The 20,524-nt window shown below is 29.4% G+C and overlaps 1 protein-coding gene across 9 annotated transcripts in view; it reads left to right on the forward strand.

The window, feature by feature from the left end:
* Positions 1–20,524, forward strand: part of LOC119615953 (protein pangolin, isoforms A/H/I/S) — a 141,978-nt gene that overhangs the window by 24,618 nt on the left and 96,836 nt on the right. For all 9 annotated transcript variants that reach the window (XM_037972011.1, XM_037972004.1, XM_037972009.1 and 6 more), the window contains one exon: positions 2,104–2,201. In XM_037972011.1, coding sequence (XP_037827939.1) covers positions 2,104–2,201 — 98 coding nt within the window. The remainder of the gene's footprint in view (positions 1–2,103; positions 2,202–20,524) is intronic.

Below are 20,524 nucleotides of genomic sequence, written 5' to 3' on the forward strand. Positions count from 1 at the left end.
TTTTTATTTTTTCTGGAAGAAATAATAATTATTCTGGATTTTTATTTTTTTGGCAGAAATAAAAATCAATTTATTCTAATAAACATGTAGTATGTATGTACCAATCATCATGTATGTATGTATGTATGTATGTATGTATGTATGTATGTATGTATGTATGTATGTATGTATGTATGTATGTATGTATGTATGTATGTATGTATGTATGTAGGTATGTACATATGCATTATAAACGGAAAATATTACAATAAACTGATTTTTATTTCTGCCAAAAAAATAAAAATCAAAAAAAGATTTTTATTTCTGCCCAAAAAAAAATAAAAATCAAAAAATAATTATTATTTTTTGCCAAAAAAATAAAAATCAAAAATTTTAAAATCATATCGTTTTATAAAAATATAGCTCAAACCAATAAAAATGGTATGTTTGAATTTGTTTTCCGATATTTTATTGTATTTGATTTTTTTCTATAAAAAATTCAAAAATAATTATTATTTACGATCCCTGGAAATAAATTTCACCAACAATCAAAGAAAAATATTAAAAAATAAACAAAATCCTAAAGTTTTAATTTTTAAAACAGTAATAGTCTTAAAAACAAAGAAAGATCAAAATGACGCGTGTTGCAGCTTCTAAAGCCCGAAAAGTTTGAAAAGCGTAAAACGCGTTGCCGCCTCAACGCGTGTTGTGTGTGTACTTCCACTTTTAGTTACAAAAAGTAAAAAAAGATCTTCGCTTTCATCATTTATTATTTCAAATTAATTGCTATTATTAAGTATTTTCTCATATAATGTTGGCTCTAATTAACAATGAAAGTCGTATTTCATGGGCGTAGCCAACATAATTTCAAATGAAATTAATAATAAAGGCAAAAGGCGGTCAGAAGATGTTAAGTTTAATTAACGAAAAATATTTTAACGAAATATATTATTATGTAGCAGTAAATAAATAATATTTCTATTTTAGTAATAAATTTGGTGCAATAAAACTTAGAAAAAAATTAATTTTTTTAGATTTTTGGCATATGGGGGAAACCAGTGTGCACTGTTATAACATCTCAAACAAATTTTCTTCAAAATTACGAATTCAATATCTCGGAAAAATATTATTTGTCTCTGGGCGTAAATATTGTTGCCTTGTGTTAGTCATGTTTTAGATTGTTACTTTTCATGCATGCCTTTTTTTCTATTTCATTTTAAATGCCCTTCGTAAAATCTAGAATATTTACATGCGACTTTTAAGGCATGCCTGCTAATGAGTGTAAGAGCTGTCATTTTTATAATTCTTAATGTTTTAATTGTTTTAAATATTTTACAAACGAATTAATATATTTATTTTTTTAATTATTTGTTAAATTAAATATTGTGTTAATTTTTTTACTAGATATTTTATTAATTAATAAAAAGCATTACAAAAATATTATATTACATATTTTTTTACCATTAGCTGTAAATAAAAATAATAAAATAAAAAAGCATTTTGTACATCTGGGTGGAATGGATTTTCGTTTTCGACAACTTCATTAATTTAATTTGTTGGATATACATTTAATGTAAAAACTTAAAATTAAACTTATGTTAAGCTTAAGAAACGATAACTGAGTCTTATGCCGATAATTTCATCGATCTGGAATAATAGTGCTGGGTTGGACATCTACTTTATTTATTCAAATTATGGTTTAAACTTGATTCGGACAAACGTAACGTTACGTCTTATAGATTCCAATTTTTTATATAATAATGTTCTAATGAAATAATATTTGTCCGTAATTCTTGTAAATAAAATGAATGTATGACGTTTTGTTCGATAGGTAGAATATGCAGTATGATTAAAATCAGGAATGATTTAATTCATTTTCCTGTTTTAAATTATATTTTGCTTGCTATATAATATTGTCAAAGTGAACAATTTTTAGTTTACATATCTGTATTCCTTATTTCGAGTATAAAATTTCTTAAACATTCGTTATAGGCAGTTATTGTAAAAAATTTTGCTCTGCGTTTTAAGGGTTTTTAATAAAAGTGAGATTCGTTTTACCAGGATTTTCTGTATTTAAATATAAATAATCTTGTTAATCTTACTTATTTTTCTCTTCCTTTTTAGGCAAGATTGAACCACATGCATCTAGCTTTAATATGGGTTATCTAGTATCACCTTACTCGTATTCAAATGGTGGCGCCGGGGGTCTGCCTGTTACAATGGTAAGTTTAAAATAAGGATTTACTGATTAAATGATTTTTTAAATAAGTTCCATTATTTTTCGAAAAATAATTTTTTTTAATAATTTATAGAAACGAATTGTTATAGGTACAAGTATTATAAGAATCGTTGCGGAAACTTTTGTGTAAAAACGAAAACAACAACATTGCTAACAGTTATATGTGTTCCTTAATAAATACATATTTATATATTTTGTTATTAATACAACGAATTCCTAAGAAACTCAAATCGTTTAAAGTAAATAAATACATAACATAACACATAGATTTTGTTCATACATACATTCATACGTATGGATATATTTGCCGTAACCCAGTAAACAAAATCTTAAAAGTGTGATATTTTCATATTATTGAACATAGGACTCAGTAGCAATGCTTTTTTTAATTTGGTTTTTGTCACAAGGTTCAGAATACGAGAAACTTGTTTTTTAGACTTATCAAATGTTTTCTGGGTGTGCTGTGTGTACCTTAAGTTTATGTTTTCAATTATTGGTGTTATTGTATCCATTTATTTATCTATTGTACAAAAAGCTGATAAAATAAATACATACAAAGATTTTAATCATTTAAGCAGATTGATCCTCTGTATAACCATAGAAATATTATAAATACAAAAATAAAAATAATAATGGAAAAAGGGCATTAGAACACATAATCATAAATGGTTTGTGCTTTCCTCCTCTCGTTCTGTCTCTCTTATTTTTTTGAGTTAAATTTTTTTACATATGCCCCTTGCTTAGAAATGGTCTTAGCTTTCTTTCGAGTAAAAAAATACAACAAAAACGTCCATTTTGAAAAATGAAAATCCAAATATTGAAAAAAATCTTATTCTTGAGTTAAAAAATAAGTTTTTTGATAGATATCCCACTCGCATCCCATTATGGGAAAATTCTATAGGCCCTTAAAGAAAATTGTATAGACTTTCTTTTAAGCAAAAAAGGAAGAAAAAAATTAAATAAGTAATTTTTTTAGGAAACAATGAAGAAATAGCTGTCTGAACTCCTTTGGACAATTTTTGCTAGGACCAATAAGTGAAAAGTCATTTAAATAAAACCCTGTATGACCAAAATGTCCAACTTTGACCCCGTCTAAGTGGAATAAAAAGTATTTTATATCTTTCTAAATTATACATGTCAACTGAATTAGCAAAATTTGAAATCCATCTAAACGATAAAATCGAGTCTCAAGTTTTTGTTGAGATATCTCGAAGAATGAAGTAGATAAATATCTGCTTTTATACATGTACGACTGATTAGACTTTCAGATATATTTTAATTTATTTTACAAACAAAAATGTCTTCGCGCTGTTAATATAAATATGGCTTAAAACGGGGGTTGTTCAAACAGCAGCTTTTTTTCACCATTAAGCTCGTTTTAATTTACTATAAGTGATAAATATATATTAAAAAATAATATAAATTGTAAATAACAGTTGACATGTTCGTGTGACCTTTAGACTCTCTGCGCGTCAAAGCACCCTAAAGGTGGAAGTACACAACACGCGTTGTACGCGGCAACGCGTTATAGGCTTCTGTCAAAAAAAGTTGAAATAGTGTTTTTTCATTTAAAAGTTACACATTGTAGTTTGTAACGCGTCTGCCGCGAAAAGTTCAGCAACTTTTGACGCGTCAGCAGCTGATCAGGGTTGTATTTTGTTTTGTGTAGAATAAAAATAAACTAAAACAAATAAGAAAGTATAGTCGGGCTTGGCCGACCATATGATACCCTACACCAGCTATGAATATTAAATGTGATTTATTTTTCATAATAAAGCATTTATCTTGAATATTACCTTGATTTCGGTATATTTAAGCAATTTATTGACGAAGAACTTATTTTCTAAAAGAGGCTTTATATGGGGAATAGGAGCAAATGTAGACCGATCCCGATAAAATGGGCTGGATAGATTTGTATTTATATAAAATTTGTCTGTGCTAAATTTCATTGCAATAACAGTGCTAATAAATTATTTGCGGATATTCAAGGTCACTTTATGTAGGGCGCTTTGTATGGGGGCTAGGGTCAAATGAAGTCCCATCATTTCGAAATTTGGCAAGGTCATAAGACTTAGTTGTGCGAACTTTCATCGAGATACATTTATATTATACATAATTATGAGCTCAAAAGCCCTTTTCGGAGGGTTCAGTTGTATGGGGGCTAGGTGAAATAATGGACCGATTTTAACCATTTTCAATAGGCTTCGTCCTTTGGTCAAAGTAAACGTGTGTTCCAAATTTCATCGAATTATCTTGAAAATTGCGACCTGTAGTTTGATAACAACGTTTACATGGACACACGGACGGTCGGACGGACATCGTTAGATCGAAAGTGATTCTGAGTCGATCGGTATACTTTAAGGTGGGTATAGTACTAATATTTTAATGCGTTACAAACATCAGTACAAACGCATAATACCCTTCCCACTATAGTGGTGTAGGGTATAATGAAATAAATTTCTTCAACAATGGAAGAAAAATATTGAAAAACAAGTAAGAAAGTATAGTCGGGCGTGACCGACCATATGAGACCCTACAATAGTTATGAATATTAAATGTGATCTATTTTTCATAATAAAGCATTTATCTGGAATATTACCTTGATTCCGATTTATTTAAGCAATTTATTGACGAAAAACTAATTTTCTGAAAGAGACTTTATATGGGGGAAAGGAGCAAATGTGAACCTATCCCGATAAAATGGGCTGGATAGATTTATATTTATATAATAATTGTCTGTGATAAATTTCATTGCAATAACAGTGTTAATAAGTGAATTGCGGATATTCAAGTCATTTTCCGAAGGGGGGTTTGTATGGGAGCTAGGGTCAAATGAAGTCCGATCATTTAGAAATTCGGCAAGGTCATCAAGGCTTGTATAAAACTTAGTTGTGCGAACTTTTATCGAGATACATTTATACTATACAGAATTATGAGCTCAAAAGCCCTTTTCGGGGGGTTCAGTTGTATGGGGGCTAGATGAAATAATGGACCGATTTTAACCATTTTGGGTCAAAAGAAACATGTATGCCAAATTTCATCAAATTATCTTGAAAATTGCGACCTGTACTTTGATAACAACGTTTACATGGACACACGGACGGACGGACATCGTTAAATCAACTCAGAAAGTGATTCTGAGTCGATCGGTATACTTAAAGGTGGGTATAGTACTAATATTTTAGTGCGTTACAAACATCAGCACAAACGCATAATACCCTTCCTACTATAGTGGTGTAGGGTATAAATATAGTTATGAAACTTATGTACTGAAAAATTATAGTTATAAAATAGTTATAGTCCTAAAAAACATTAAAAGAGAGATCAAAATTACGCGTGGTGTGTAACTTGCCGCTTATAAAGCGCGAAAAGTTTGAAAAGCGTGAAACGCGTTGCCGCATCAACGCGTGTTGTGTACTTCCACCTTAAGCTTTTGTACTTGTAACTTGCAGCATACAAATACATACATTGATTCTACTTTTTTCATATACGCATAGAATGAGAGAAAGCGTAGACCGCGTGATGTGGACCTCCAACTTAAGATTTAAACCGACATCACTTATATTTGATTTCGTACACATGTATGTACATTAAGGTGGCCACAAAATTAAAGCTGCTGATGTTCCCACCGAAAATGAAAATTTAGTTCATTCTAAGATACCATTTCTCAAAATTTTTGTCCTGACGGCAATATTTGGAGAGATAAAAAGGTAACTTTTTAAGGTTTTTAAGAATTTTTTTCACATTTCTACCAAATAAACCATACGCAAATGTAGTATCATATGAAAGGTCTTTGAGAGACAATCTCGATGACATAACACAAATTTGTATACAACTCCAAAATTATTAAATTTTTACATTGAATTATACAATATAATTAATTGAAATTATTACATTGTAAACCTTATACAATTTCACTGAAATGTTTTTTTCTGTTTTTCGAAATTAGTTATATTTTGTATTTCATTTTAATATTTTAAACTCTATTTTGCTAGCTATATTTATCCAACGTACTTAATATGTTCATCAGCATACGAGTAATTTCTTTACAATGGTATATAACACTTTATGGTTTCATTCTATTATCAATAAAATTTTTCAGTTTATCTAAAATATTAACACAATTTATCCCAAACATCTAATTATTTGTTATGCTTGCTTTGTAAATAACGGTTTCTATGTTATTGTTTTTCTTTTGATCCAGCTCGCCAAATATTGACTCCAGTACAAACATTTTGAGAAACGCTATCTTATAATCGACACCTTATTTTTCCTCCATACAAACGGGGCCACCCTAATGTACAAACATTTCCATTATTCGTTTAGTGTGCGATGAAAACATTTTCTATTCATGTGATTGTTTTTAATTATTTTAATTGACATTTTTATGCTCTTTCAAACAAAAATAAGGAATGATATGTCATCTCTATTTTTTGGGAATAATAATGAGTTTTGTGTGAACGACATTATAGTTATAGCACAACAAATATCAATTGACGTATTCCAAATTCACACAATTTCCAATAGTATTTTAGAAACGTCCAACCTGAAATATAATTGAACAATTCTGTAATAGAATTAGAAACATTCGAAAGTGTCATTGAAAACTTTTAAAATAAAATCAAACACTTTTATCCTTATCAAATTCTGAGTCGATTTAGCTATGTCCGTCTGTCTGTCTGTGTAAAACACGCTCACCTAAAAAGAATGCTAAATAAATTAATGAAATTCGGCCAAAAGATTCACTATTGTACTAGGCAGTTTGGTATTGAAAATGAGCAAAATCGGTTTACATCGGAGAGTTATGAATCAAACTTAAAAAAAAAACTCCGAAAAAAAGATGCGGTTGTAACACATGCTAATACAAGGTCACAAAAAACGATTAATTCATAAAGCAGACAACAAAGACAGAAGACAGAAAAGACAGAAATAAAAGAAGAAAGACAGACAGAAGAAACAGACAGACAGACAGACAGAAGACAACAGACAGAAGACAGAATAAAGACGAACAGACAGACAGAACAGACATACAACAGACAGACAGACAGACAGACAGAACAGACAGACAGACATACATACAGACAGACAGACAGAAGACAAAAATACAGACATACAGACATCATACAGACAGACAGACATACAGACATACAGAAGACAGACAGACATACATACATACATACAGACATACATACATAATACATACATACATACATACATACATACATACATACATACATACTACATACATACATACATACATACATACAGACATACTACATACATACATACATACATACATACATACATACATACATACATACATACATACATACATACATACATACACACATACTATATATGTACTTGAAGATTTTAATATGCGGTTAGTAAAAGTATTTTGTAGTATTTAGTTGTGACAATTTGCTTTGTGCGTTCCTTTTCTTCAAGTTTTATATAAATTTGTTGATGCAATGCTTCCCTCCTAATTTTGACAATGTAAACAATAAAATAGAATGTATAGAATAATTGCTGCATACAATCAAAATTTGAATGTGGTGCTGTGCGTGTTGCGCGTTCCAGTAGGTTTGATGTATAATTTTATTCACCCTTTTTTATTGTTGTCATCGTCAGCTTGTCATAATTTGTAAATATACAAAAACAATAAAACAGAGTTATATTTAAGTTACATGGTATTTAGCTAATAATACTTGCGCGAGTCGGTCCGTCTGTCAGTTTAAAGTGTAATTATATAAATTGAACCCCTTTGTCTATTATTTGAATTTTTTTAAACGTTTCATTATATCACGTTTTTTTTTTGTTGTTGCAGTTTCTAATACTATTAATTTATTTTAGCTAGAAGTAAGCCACTGTGATCATACAACCCTAATGCAAAAGAGGTGGTATCTCTATCTGTCTATTAACCCCTTTTTATACCCACCATCAAAAAAGATGGTGGGTATATTGATTTTGTCATTTCGTTTGTAACACTTTGAAATATTGGTATATTTATTCTGGGTCTTTATTAAATTCTTAGACTATCTAGACATGCCTGTCTATCTGTCCGTCTGTCTGTCTGCCTGTCTGTTGAAAGCACAATGAACTTTTACACAAATATTTCTTACAGGTAAGGTTTGTTTGGTATTGAAAATGGGCAATATCGGTCCACGTTTTCGGATAGCCCCCATATAAGTGCACCCCCAAAAAATAGCTTTAACTGGCATTATTGTTTTAAAAATACGACTATAGCGATGAAATCCGATATAAATAAGTTTCATATAAGCCAAAAGCTCTCTATAAAATTTTATGAGGATCGGTCCATAATTGATCCTACCCCCACATAAGGTCCCCTTCGGAAAATGATTTTAAAGCTCATTACTGCCACAAAATACAGCGAAGAAATTCGACATGAACAAGTTCTATGGGAACTGAAATCTTTCTACCGATTTTGATGAAGATGGATCGATAACTAATCCTACCCCCACTTCAGAAAATTGCTTTAACTCTCATTGGTTACGACTTGGGCTATAAAATTCGAAATAAACAACTTATTTTATAAATAATAAATTACTCGACCCTCCATAAACACCTTATACAAAAAAAAAAAAAAACAATTTATGGTTATAAAAATTGAACAAGAACGTTTTGTTTTTAAAGTACGGTCCATACTTTAGCCCTCATAAAGGCCCTCTTCCAAATATTACCCTGATGTTCATATTAATATCGATATATGATGATAAAATTCAACATAGATCTAATAAATTACAAAATTTTTTTAATAATAACAAAACCATCGGCTCATATATATCAAAGTTTATTTATAAGGAAGCATTCCTTGTTTAATATTTTCATATCGCTTACAAAACCATCATAACTCAAAAACAATCGTTTGGCAAAAACGGTTTGAATTTTTGATTACATTTTTCTATTTCCTAAATAGTTTCGAAAAAATCATAAGATTTAAATTCTAAATATGGTGTTCTTTTATCTGAATTTAAGGTAAATTTTTACTTAATAAATATATGTACCTTCAAATATAATATTTTGATTTTTTTAATAAGATAGATAAAACTATATCAAAGACTTTAAGGAGCATATTTTGTAGTACTCAGTTCCAAAACCAAAATTTTTCACTTCATACTAACATAATGGAAATTGATGTAAAAAAGTTATACATTAGTAGGTAAATCTCACTCTCTCTCTCTAATATCTGCGATTTCGAAAAAAAAACAGTTGAAGATTACTACGTCTTAGAAGTAATATCTTGGCAAGAAAATTGGTTTTTAACATAGCATTTAATTAGGGATTTATAAATACTCAGTTTTTTTCCAATATCATTGAAATTTCAAAAATAGAACCGGTTATTTTAATCATTGTAAACTTATATTCGTTGTTAAGGCTTAACTTACTATTTAATGTTATTTTTAGAAAAATATCATATTGCTCTTTTACTCTACACATAAGTATCGTTCATTTCAGTGTAAAATCCTACTCTTAGTGTCATTTTCATGTGATGGGTTCTAATTCATTTTTTTAATTTTGCCGGCATTGATCTCTTTATTTGTTTTTCTTATTGTCATTTTTAATACTTTTTTATGGTGCATAGTTACTGTAAATATATGAAAACCAAAACCTTATACCCTTTTTTTCCATTTAATTAACTGAAAGTATGTTTCTTGCATCGAATATAATGTGCTGCGCATGAAAAGAATTTAACCCTATATTATCAACAAAAATTCTATTTTAGAAATGTGTGCCCATTATTATACCCTACCACTATCAGTTTGATAGTGGTAGGGTTTATATAAGTTTGGCATTTCGTGTGTAACAATGAGAAAACTTGGTCTGAACAAAATATAAACACATATTCATGGTCCTTATAAAATTCTGAGTCGATTTAGCTATGTCCTGACCGTCCGTCTGTCTATATGCAATATAATTCCATGAAAATCATCACACATGTGTTTTCTTTACACAGATTACTCATTACAAAATAATTAATAAATTGTATTGCACAGTATAAAACAAATTGTGTATAACAATACACATTTCCTTAAATATTTTACATACATGCATATATTTCTAAAGCGTACCTAAAGGCGCCATAAAAAATTGTGTTCATAATGTTAAATAAATCTTACAATTGTGTTTATTTCCGTTAGAAAACATAAAAAACTTTTCCCACAAATATTTGATCAATTAAAAAGACATTAATATAGAAGTAGCTGGTGGAGGGTATTTAGAATTTGGCCCAGCCGAATATAGCACACAAACTTGTTTTTTTTTCTTCTAAATTATATCCCTTGCAAAATGTTACCGTGTCTAGCCTTCAGATATGATGTACTTACATATATGTAGTGTAATTTTAAATTTCAAGCACAAATAATTTAGACCACTTGTTACACACACATCCGCAAATAATTTTATATCGAACTTCATGTAACTTATCACAACCGACAAATTAAAATTATGTATTTATATTATGTTTCGTATTGTTTTTCTTAGATTAGAAATGAGTAAATTTTTATTTAATATATACATAGGTACTTTGTGAACCTTAAATTAAAAGTGAAATTCATTGCTACACTTGGTAGTTCAGTATGAAATTTAAACGGCTCAGACGGACGGACATGTTTGTGTGTTTATATTTTTTGTTTCGTTTTTTAATAAACTACAATTAGTAATAAATGGAAAAGGAGTATCTGATGAAATATGTTTTCATGTGTTGAAAATTAGTTTTATGGGTCTGTAATTAAGCATTTAACCCATAGTTAGTGGTTAGTTGACGGGAAATAAATAATGAAAAAATAAACCACCAACTCTGTGTACAAAAATATTAACAACGCCAAAAACAAAAGACTATGGCGAATTTAATATTCCTCTTTAAAGGACATAGTTCTCAAATTATGAGCCTTTGTGCAGGCTAACATGTGATCAAACAAAATTTAAGTCTTTTTTCAGTTTATAAGTGATTTGTTCTTATAAACGACAAAAGTAAAATGAAAAAAGTTTTTAAAACACAACATATGTGATATTTCGGTAAAGAGGCATTCAGACCAATTATGAACCAATTATTCACCGAGATGTTTTTGAGTGCTTTTGGTATACAATATCTCCGTATAGATGTAGTGTTCAAACAATGACACCTGTTTACATCGAAAACTTCAAGGCATTTACCGCGGAAACTATTTTTAACGGTCGGGAAAAAGTAATATACATTTTCGACGTATATTTTTCTGCTCTATGTGGAATGATGGATAGGGCCGATTTGAAATTTCCAAAAATTGTATAAAAGTTATAACCCTAATGTACATACATACATATGTATAAAAATAGAAAAATGTCCTAAAAAAAATAAATTCTGTTTACTCAGAATGAAGTTTTTTGATTTATGTCGGTCTTGTATATGAGCGATATGTACTTATGTATACTTAACTATTCATATATACATAAATGTGGTATGTAAAGTCAATGTGGTATCATAAAGTGCTAAAGTGTAGCTGTGCTGAACTGCAATTACAAAATGTTTATCCTCATATACTGACGACTGACAAAATCCCAAGCATCGCCACGTACCACAATTATAACTATTATATGCTACACAACGTCCTATAAATGTTGCGTTCAAGGCAAAAACTAAACAGCAAAAAAAAAGTAGTTGTCTGCCTGGTCTAACTATAATTCACTCCGTGGTGTTGAGAGTATTGATCCATTTTAACATGCCTTTATTGTTTGGAATTGTGTTTAAATGGCAACTCTGACTACAGTAGTAATTCGCAGGGTGCAATGACTGATGAAAAACAATATCATTAACACTTTTACGAAACTTTGCTCAAAAACATATACCCAGCAAAAAAAGAACTTCCAAAGAAGCGAAAAAGAAGTAGAATTACTGAAAAAGACCTGAAGAATTGATGATTTTAACACAGGCTTGTCATAGGAGGGATGTACTTTTTATTTGATTCCAAATTAACTACTTCTGAAGTTCATTGTATGAACATTAGACCGACTCACAAAAATTGTGATACTCAATCAAAATATTCTCTGTTATGTAATATGATCTTATCCAAAATATTTTGGGTTTAGTATTGTCCGTTCGTGAGCTGGACAGTTTTCAAGAAAATATGCAATGGGGGATACGATTTTTCGTGTTCAATTCAATATTTTACCCAGCTTCAAAAAATCATTGTTTTGTTTAAGATGCTTCCCAAAATATTTTGAGTCTATCGATGCCCGTTCGTGAGCTGGACCGGTTACAAAAAAAGACCCTTTTTAGTTATTTTTTTAAATTTTACAGTTTTTTCTTAAACAAAATATACAATATGTGGTATCATTTGCAAGGTTTTTAAATCCGCGTCTAAAGGTGTACACAATTTGCAAAATTATGCATAAATTTTATTTATATCCATGAAAAACATAAAAATTTAAAATCTTTTTGGAATATGACAATTATGAGGAGACTGTTATTTATGATTAAAACATCATTGGAAGCGTCTTTAAAACACCTTTCAAATGATACCCTATATTGAATAATTGTTTCAAAACAAAACTAAAATTAAAAAAAAAAAAATAATTCAAAAATACCTTTTTTACGAACGCCCATTGCTAGACTTAAAATATTTTGGGAATCAACATAAAACAAAGCACGGTAAATTTTGGATGAGCCGTGAGTCGTCCTTTTCTTTATTTAAAAATAAACTATAAGTGGCCTGTAGTTTTAGATGTAACTTTTCACACTTTTTCACATCAAGTTGAACCTCCCAGCAAAAAAAGAACTTCCAAATAAGCGAAAAATTAGTAGAATTTACTCCATGGAAGTAGTGAAAAAGACCAGAAGAAGTGACGATTTTAACACAGGCTTGTCATAGGAGGGATGTTCTTTTTGATTCCAAATTCACTACTTCTGAAGTTATTCTCAAGAAGTAATTTTTATTTTGCTGGGTACATACATACATAGCTTAGTTCCTCATGTGGAACACAAAACCATACAAGTTACAGACTAAAGTTTTTATTAACTAAACAGGCGTTTTAATAATTAAACAATAATATTGAAAACAGTATGGAATTTTCTGATTCTGATTATTATCTCAGTAATAATTTTTCTACTTAAATCTTCAATTTCATTACAAACTATGTTGTTTTCTTCGCCCTTTATGCCCGGGAATTATTTTTGATTTATATGAAAAGTAGTTTGTTTTGTAATTAATACTGTTATTAATTTTGAATCTTATACCAAGTTCACACGAGCAGTCGAATTACTTAATTCGGCCCCTGAAGGACGATAGCCAATTAACCCGTTTCTACGAAACATTCGTAATTCGTTTTGACAGTTCATCGCTATGTTGTTTTTTTTTTCATTCATTATTTTGTAATTTTTTTTGGAATATTTGTGTGTATGTATGATACAAAAATACGTTTGTTACATTATTTTAACAAATTAAGTTATATATTTTCTATTTATTTGTGATTTTATTTTTTATTTGTCTCCAACGAATGAAAAAAACATCTGATTATGATAAATACCCGATAAAAATTAGAGATGACACTCATTCATTCGTAATTCGTACGTAATTCAAACTGAATTACGTACAGCTTGTGTAATTCGCAGCTGAAATTTTGTATGGCCAATCATGTCATTCAGTATGTAATTGGGGGTTGAATGATGAATGAGAGCGTGAATTACGAATAATTGCATAATGTGAACGGGGGTATTAGGTCCTTAAATAACAAATCCCTATTACCAAAAGAAATCTTATTATTAGTGGCAACACACGGGCCTGTGTTTCCATGTGGAGACATACAAGACAAAAAATCTTTTTGAAAACAAAATTTTTCCATAATTTTAAATAATTGTAGTTGATTTCCATTCTGCTGTTACAAATTATAATTATGTAATATCTATTTAAATCGAGGTGTTGCAATATGGCAACTCTAGGACAAAAATAGATAAATATATTCACAATCATCTGCAACTGATCGAACTAGTAAGTGAGTACATTTGAAACGATAAACTTATAACATCAACCAATTTTAGGAGAACAAAAACTTATGTACATATCTATGTAATAAGTGTACAATAAAAAGAATTATAATAAATAAAAATCTAAATCAACCACACAAACGATTCGCGCTTTATCATTATGTACACCAACTGCAGCAGCAACTAGCGATTGCAAAAATCATATGATGATAATGAAGCGTCAACATCATCAATGCTAACGAGCAAAAACGCCTTCCTGCGTTGCTCGCAAAACAAACAAAAAAAGACAAACTGTTCGTTTAACTACGTTATGGCAAATACTAAGAATATCAGCAAGAACAAAAATAATAACAGCAGCATCAACATAAGTAACAACAGAAAACATGTTATTTGAGAAACTCAGCAGCAAACAGCATCACATCGTTTGTATACTCCACAAATAAAAACAAGCAAAAAAATGAAAAGCAAGTTGCAAAAACAAGACAAACAATTTAGAATGCAGTTGCCAGTGACGATATATGTGCCATTTATGGCCTCTTTTTGGAACAAACGCAAATATTGCTATGGAACAGTGTAGCTAGTTTTAGAATTTAAAAATTTAACAAATAAATTACAATAAATTTTAATTGAAAATTTAAAGGGTGTCAAAAATATGTTGCAAGTTATAAACATTTTTATATAGCAATTTTAGTTATTGGGCGGTAATGTTTTTTGCACATCTCTATCATCTACACTCGTAACTAGAAATAGGAAGGAATTATATATACTAAAACTAATTTAAACAAGTTTAAAATTACATATAATTTTCTCCCTTTTTCCTACCAATATTTATACCTATGGGGAATTTCGTGTCAAGTGACCCAACTTTAAAAATCGATATGGATGAAATTTCCACCAAGATTAGTACTATGGGATAGTAGGGCCGGACACAAATTTTCAGCTCTATCGGTCAAGTACTGCCGGAGTTAGAGGGGGTCAATATTGGACGTTTAGGTCATACAAAGTTTTATTCAAATGAGTGTAACTTTTCACCTATTAGTTCTAGCAAAAATTGTCCAAAGGAGTTCAGATAGCTATTTATTCATTCTTCATTCTTTTTTCATTCTTTCCATTTTTTTTTATTTTTTTGTCTTTTTGATTAAAAGAAAGCTTATACAATTTCCTTAAAGGGCTTTTTAGTCCCATAATGGGATGCGAGTGGGATATCCATCAAAAAATTATTTTTAACTCAAGAATAAAATTCAATATTTAATTTTCCCCTATTTTTTCAAAATGGACTTTTTTGTTGTATTTTTTACTGAAAAGAAAGCTTAGACCATTTCCTTTAAGAGCTTTGTGGATGCAAGGGCATATGTGAAAAAAAAAATAATATTTTAACTGAAAAACTTTGCTTTTGGAATTAAAATATTTTTATATACATATATCCCACTCGCATCCCACTAAGTAATCACAAAGCTCTTAAAGGCAATGGTCTAAGCTTTGTTTTGAGCCAAAAATATAAAAAAAAAAATTTTTTAATTTTAAATAAAAAAAAAAAAAAAAATTGGGTAGAATGAAGAAATAGAAGAAATTTTTGCTAGGACTAATATGTGAAAAGTTACACTCATTTGAATAAAACCCTTCATGACTAAAATGTCCAACTTTGACCCCCTCTGACTCCGGCAGATCTTGACGGATAGACCTGAAATTTTGTGTCTGACGTACTATCCAATAGTATATATGATCTATTACAAAAGGATGATTATCTTTCTAATGAATAATGAAGTGATTACTTGGGGTTTCTAAATAGACTTCTTCTCTGCGTTGTTAAACCGAAAAAGGAATATAATTCTCATTTATGGGCTGGAGCTTCAAGGTCAACTTTGAAGCTACTCGAACCCGTACAGGAGTGGGCGAAGCTACTTATCGCATCGTGAAGAGTATTTCACTTTTATATCGTTAATACCAGGGCAAGGAATTGTATGCAAATGCATGTTTGTAGTCAGTAACTCAAAATAACTTTTAAGTAGTTTTCTTTTCGAATCAAAGAATTTGCCATAAAATGGCATCGATTTGTTGTTGCATATTTTGTTACAAATGCATAAATTGCTTATTTTTAACATTTTTATAGCTTAATTTTTCGAACACAAATTGTGTTTTTTTGTATTACATATTTTTAAAATTTAAAAAAAAAAATAACTTTAAAAAAAATTGTAAACAGTAAAGAAATATCTATCTAAACTCCTTTGGACAATTAGATGAGAAGTGACACTCATTTGAAAAAAAATGTCCAACTTTGATCCCCTTTAACTCCGGCAGTACTTGACCGATAAAGTTCTTGAACTATGTGTCTGGCCTACTATCCAATAGTACTGGTGCAAATTTCGTCCAAATCTATTTTTTGTAGTTGGGTCACTTGATCATAATCCATAAAATTTAATGTTAATAAATAAATTTTACAAGGAAATATTTTTTTGGTGCATATTTTCATATTTGCATGAAAATCCTTGCCTTGGCTATTACAATGAAATGTGTTCCTCTGATATTACGGATCATATTGCCGATACCCACATTTTTGCGCAACACATATGATTCATCAAGAATACACATAATTGTGATCGATTGGCCAGAGGATCGCACAACACTAGTGCTTTTTTCTCTCGGACTATTTCATTTCCTGGAAAACGGGATTCATTTTAAAATTTTCCGGAATCCCGGGAATTCCAGCCCAGAAGAAATAATAAAATTTTAAGAATATAGCAGCTATTAAAATACAATGTCGTATTATTTTTAAGATATCTATAATTTGAAAGAAGCACTCAAGATTAAACACGATTTCTATGTTTTATACAAACCTGAAACATATCAATAGGAATGTTTTTAATTCCCTACACTATTATTTAAAAGTAATTTGTTTCCTACTTTTTAGCACCTTTTTATATATCTTCTCTAAATTTTACATTTCAAATCAATATACATAGGTATTTATTGCTAACAAAATTTTTTGCCAAAAAAATCACATAAAACTAGGTGAAATAATTTCCGCACAATTTACCGGGAATTCGGGATTGAAAATTTTGCGGAATTCCCCGAGAAAAACACTACACAACACATTATAGGAAAAACCCATTATTCAGCTGTCGAACAAACTTCCTGCAGAAGTATTCCCCGTCACTTTTGATATAAAAAGATTTAAATCAGAGTATGTCCACAAACAATTCTTCTTCTATCTTCCCCTCATAATCTACTTTCCAAGTTCCAATCAAATCCAATGCATGAATGGGGGTCATACCATCATGAGTACGGCTAGGGAAAATCGTCCTAATCTTCAAGAACATACGTTTTTTGGATAAAATAAAATCTAGAATGAGATTATTCTTTATGTGTATTAATGCAGATCAAAGTGTCGATTTTTAGGTGTCTCTTCATTTCCAAGTCGTAAAAAGAAAAAGTGATATATTCTTGTAGAACTGCAGGGGTTTTTTGCTAATATATAAGTAAATTTGTTTTTTTTTTTTATTTTAGACCTGAACTGGTCTGTAGTTTGTATTCTGCCGTTTTGATTGTGCTCAGTAATTTGTTGCATTTACTTTTGCAAATGAGTGGCGGACCCCGGTGTTTAGAGGGTTAATGATTTTTAATTTCGGAAATTTGATTAGAAATAACTTTCATGGATTCGGAAATAATAATCGCAATTTACTTGATGAAAATTAAGCAACAATTGGTAATAATATTATATAATTAATTATTGACAAAAATTGCCTTTTTCCCGAAATCCTTCAACTTCACATAAAACTAGGAGATGTATTGAGCTCATTATTTTTGTGTTTAATTCTTATATATATCCTTTATAATATCCAGTATAGAAAACTTAAATTGTTTAAAATCCATTTAACAAAATTTTTTAAAGTTTGAAAATGGAGTTTTGGAGATGCTCCTAAAATAATAGCCCTTTTTTGACCACAGACTAAATAAAGTAAGCGTTATCCAATTTGAACAAAAATTCGTAGTAGCACATTTATGAATCTTATAAAGATAAACATAATATTTGTTTGTAAAATTTTTCAAAACTAAAAAAAATGTTCTTATATTTAGTTTTATGTGTCCTCAGAATCACAAAATTCTCGGGGAAAATTGTAATAACTCAGAACTCTTTTAACCAATTTTGAGTTTTTCTATCTTTTTGGAAAGACAATTTTGTAGACATTACGATTTTGCTATAAAATGGTGCAATAATTAATACTTAAGCCTCATTTTGTGAAAAAAACTCCAAAAAGTGCAATTTTTCCCATATAAACGCATTTACAAACTTTGGCGGCGATGCGGTGGGCTCTTACCTCAAAATAATTTAATAATATTTTACAGTCTTCCATTTGACGTTAAAATACAACATAATTTCACTATTAGAAGTTGATCCAGAAGAAAAGCCTATTTTCGACCCACTCTAGTGTAGGTGTCTAAGATTAACCAAACATTGAACAAAGAAATATGTATTTCAACAATGTTTGTGTTTCTTGGTATGTATGTATTTATTTTACTGAATTCCTGTAGATACATAATAGTACTTAGGATGTAGGGTGCGTTTGTCAGAAGAAATATACAATGATCTACACATCGTATTACTTTGTAACGAATAATAATGAATGTGTGAAATATCATTGTTGACTGAGAAATAGAGTTGCCACAATCTTTATTTCTATAAAAATATTCAGACAGTTCAGAAAAACTAAAAACGCAGCTTTAGTCACATATTGTAGTTAAGCGCGTTAAACTGTACATGCATTTGCTTGTACGCATTCTGTATGTAAAGGGTTAAATGTACTTAAAAACATCAACAACAAATAACAAATGCACTTAAAGAAATTCAGATGAAATCTATTATAATTCAGATTTAAATATGTATGTATTAATTAGATTTCGTTTCATTCTCAATGAATCTAATTTTGTTATAGAACAATAAAGGAAAAAATCCGATTTATCATCCCTAGATATAAAGTGGTACCTGAAAGTTTGAATACATATTAAAAATATGTAGTAAGAATTGCAAATAAAATAGATTTTCATAATTTTTTTATATAAAACTGTGTCATGGATTTTATTTAAGGATTATTTAGGAGATTTTTCTGAGTGTTACTTTTGTACAGCATGTAAATACATGCAATATAAAGTATTAATAATGCGCGCGCAAGTACTTAAACACAATTTACAAACATTTATGTTTTATGTACACATACATATGTACATACATATGTTCGAAAAAATACGCACATTTTACCTTCAAATTTCTGGTTGTCGCGAGGTTTAGGTTAAAATATCTAGAAGAAGGAAGAAGATGTAACAGATATCAATCAAGCCTTTATTTTAAAATATAAAATTTGGACATAAAAATAAATATGACCAATATGTCTGTATTTTCGAAACTATGTACATACAATACATATTTTCGTCAACAAAGTGTAATGTCAATTTTTCTAAAATTAAATGTCGTCGTAGATACCGTTTGAGGTTAAGATATAGTTCCCAGGAACTATATTGTTTACACTGATTTATTATGATTTTATGGGTTAAAAACTTTTGGGTTAAATAGGTATAAATAATATTTTTATTTAAACTTTGTATAGCTTTAACAATAGCAGTTAGTTATTAATTGTTATAAACTTGTAAAAAATCTGAATAAGTCATTTTAAATTTCATAATAATAAAATGAAAAAATCATTTTTTCCTCTTTTACATACCTATCAAAATCAACTGATATTTCCTTCTTAACACTGAGAAAAAAGTGACCCTAAATAGATGTATTTATTTTGTTGCCCATGAGTGTTATGTGTATAGATGTATGTGTATGTACATTAAAATTGAAGAAGAAATAACATCTAGCAAGCAGCATGTTGCAATAACAAAAAATAAATTAAAAAAAATAAAACTCGAATGTAAGAAAAAAAGTCTGATATATCGAAAACACATATCAAGCAAGGCAACGACTTTTTAAAATAAACTGAATAAAAATGTAAAAAAATAAGAAAAAACACAAAAATGATTTCGTGGAATCCCAGCTAAAATTGAATCAACATGTTATCCCCTATACAAAGAAAACATAAAAAGGAAAATAAATATATGTATGTATGTATATATATACATATATACAAATGTACATATATAAATATTTAAATATATTTAAGGCAGACTTGACATATTACTACCATATAACTACTTAGTTTTATCTTCATATGTGTGTGTACATTAGGGTGCTCCAAAATGGAGGTTGCTGGTCATATCGAAAATGTTTTTTTTCCTTCTAAGAAACTATATCTCAAAATGTTTGTCTTGTTGTCTGTTGAAAGCACGATAGA

Source organism: Lucilia sericata, unplaced genomic scaffold, assembly GCF_015586225.1.
Source record: "Lucilia sericata isolate MDLA Ls3-8-SP2 unplaced genomic scaffold, ASM1558622v1 Contig000049F_arrow, whole genome shotgun sequence".
NCBI classification, from domain to species: domain Eukaryota; kingdom Metazoa; phylum Arthropoda; class Insecta; order Diptera; family Calliphoridae; genus Lucilia; species Lucilia sericata.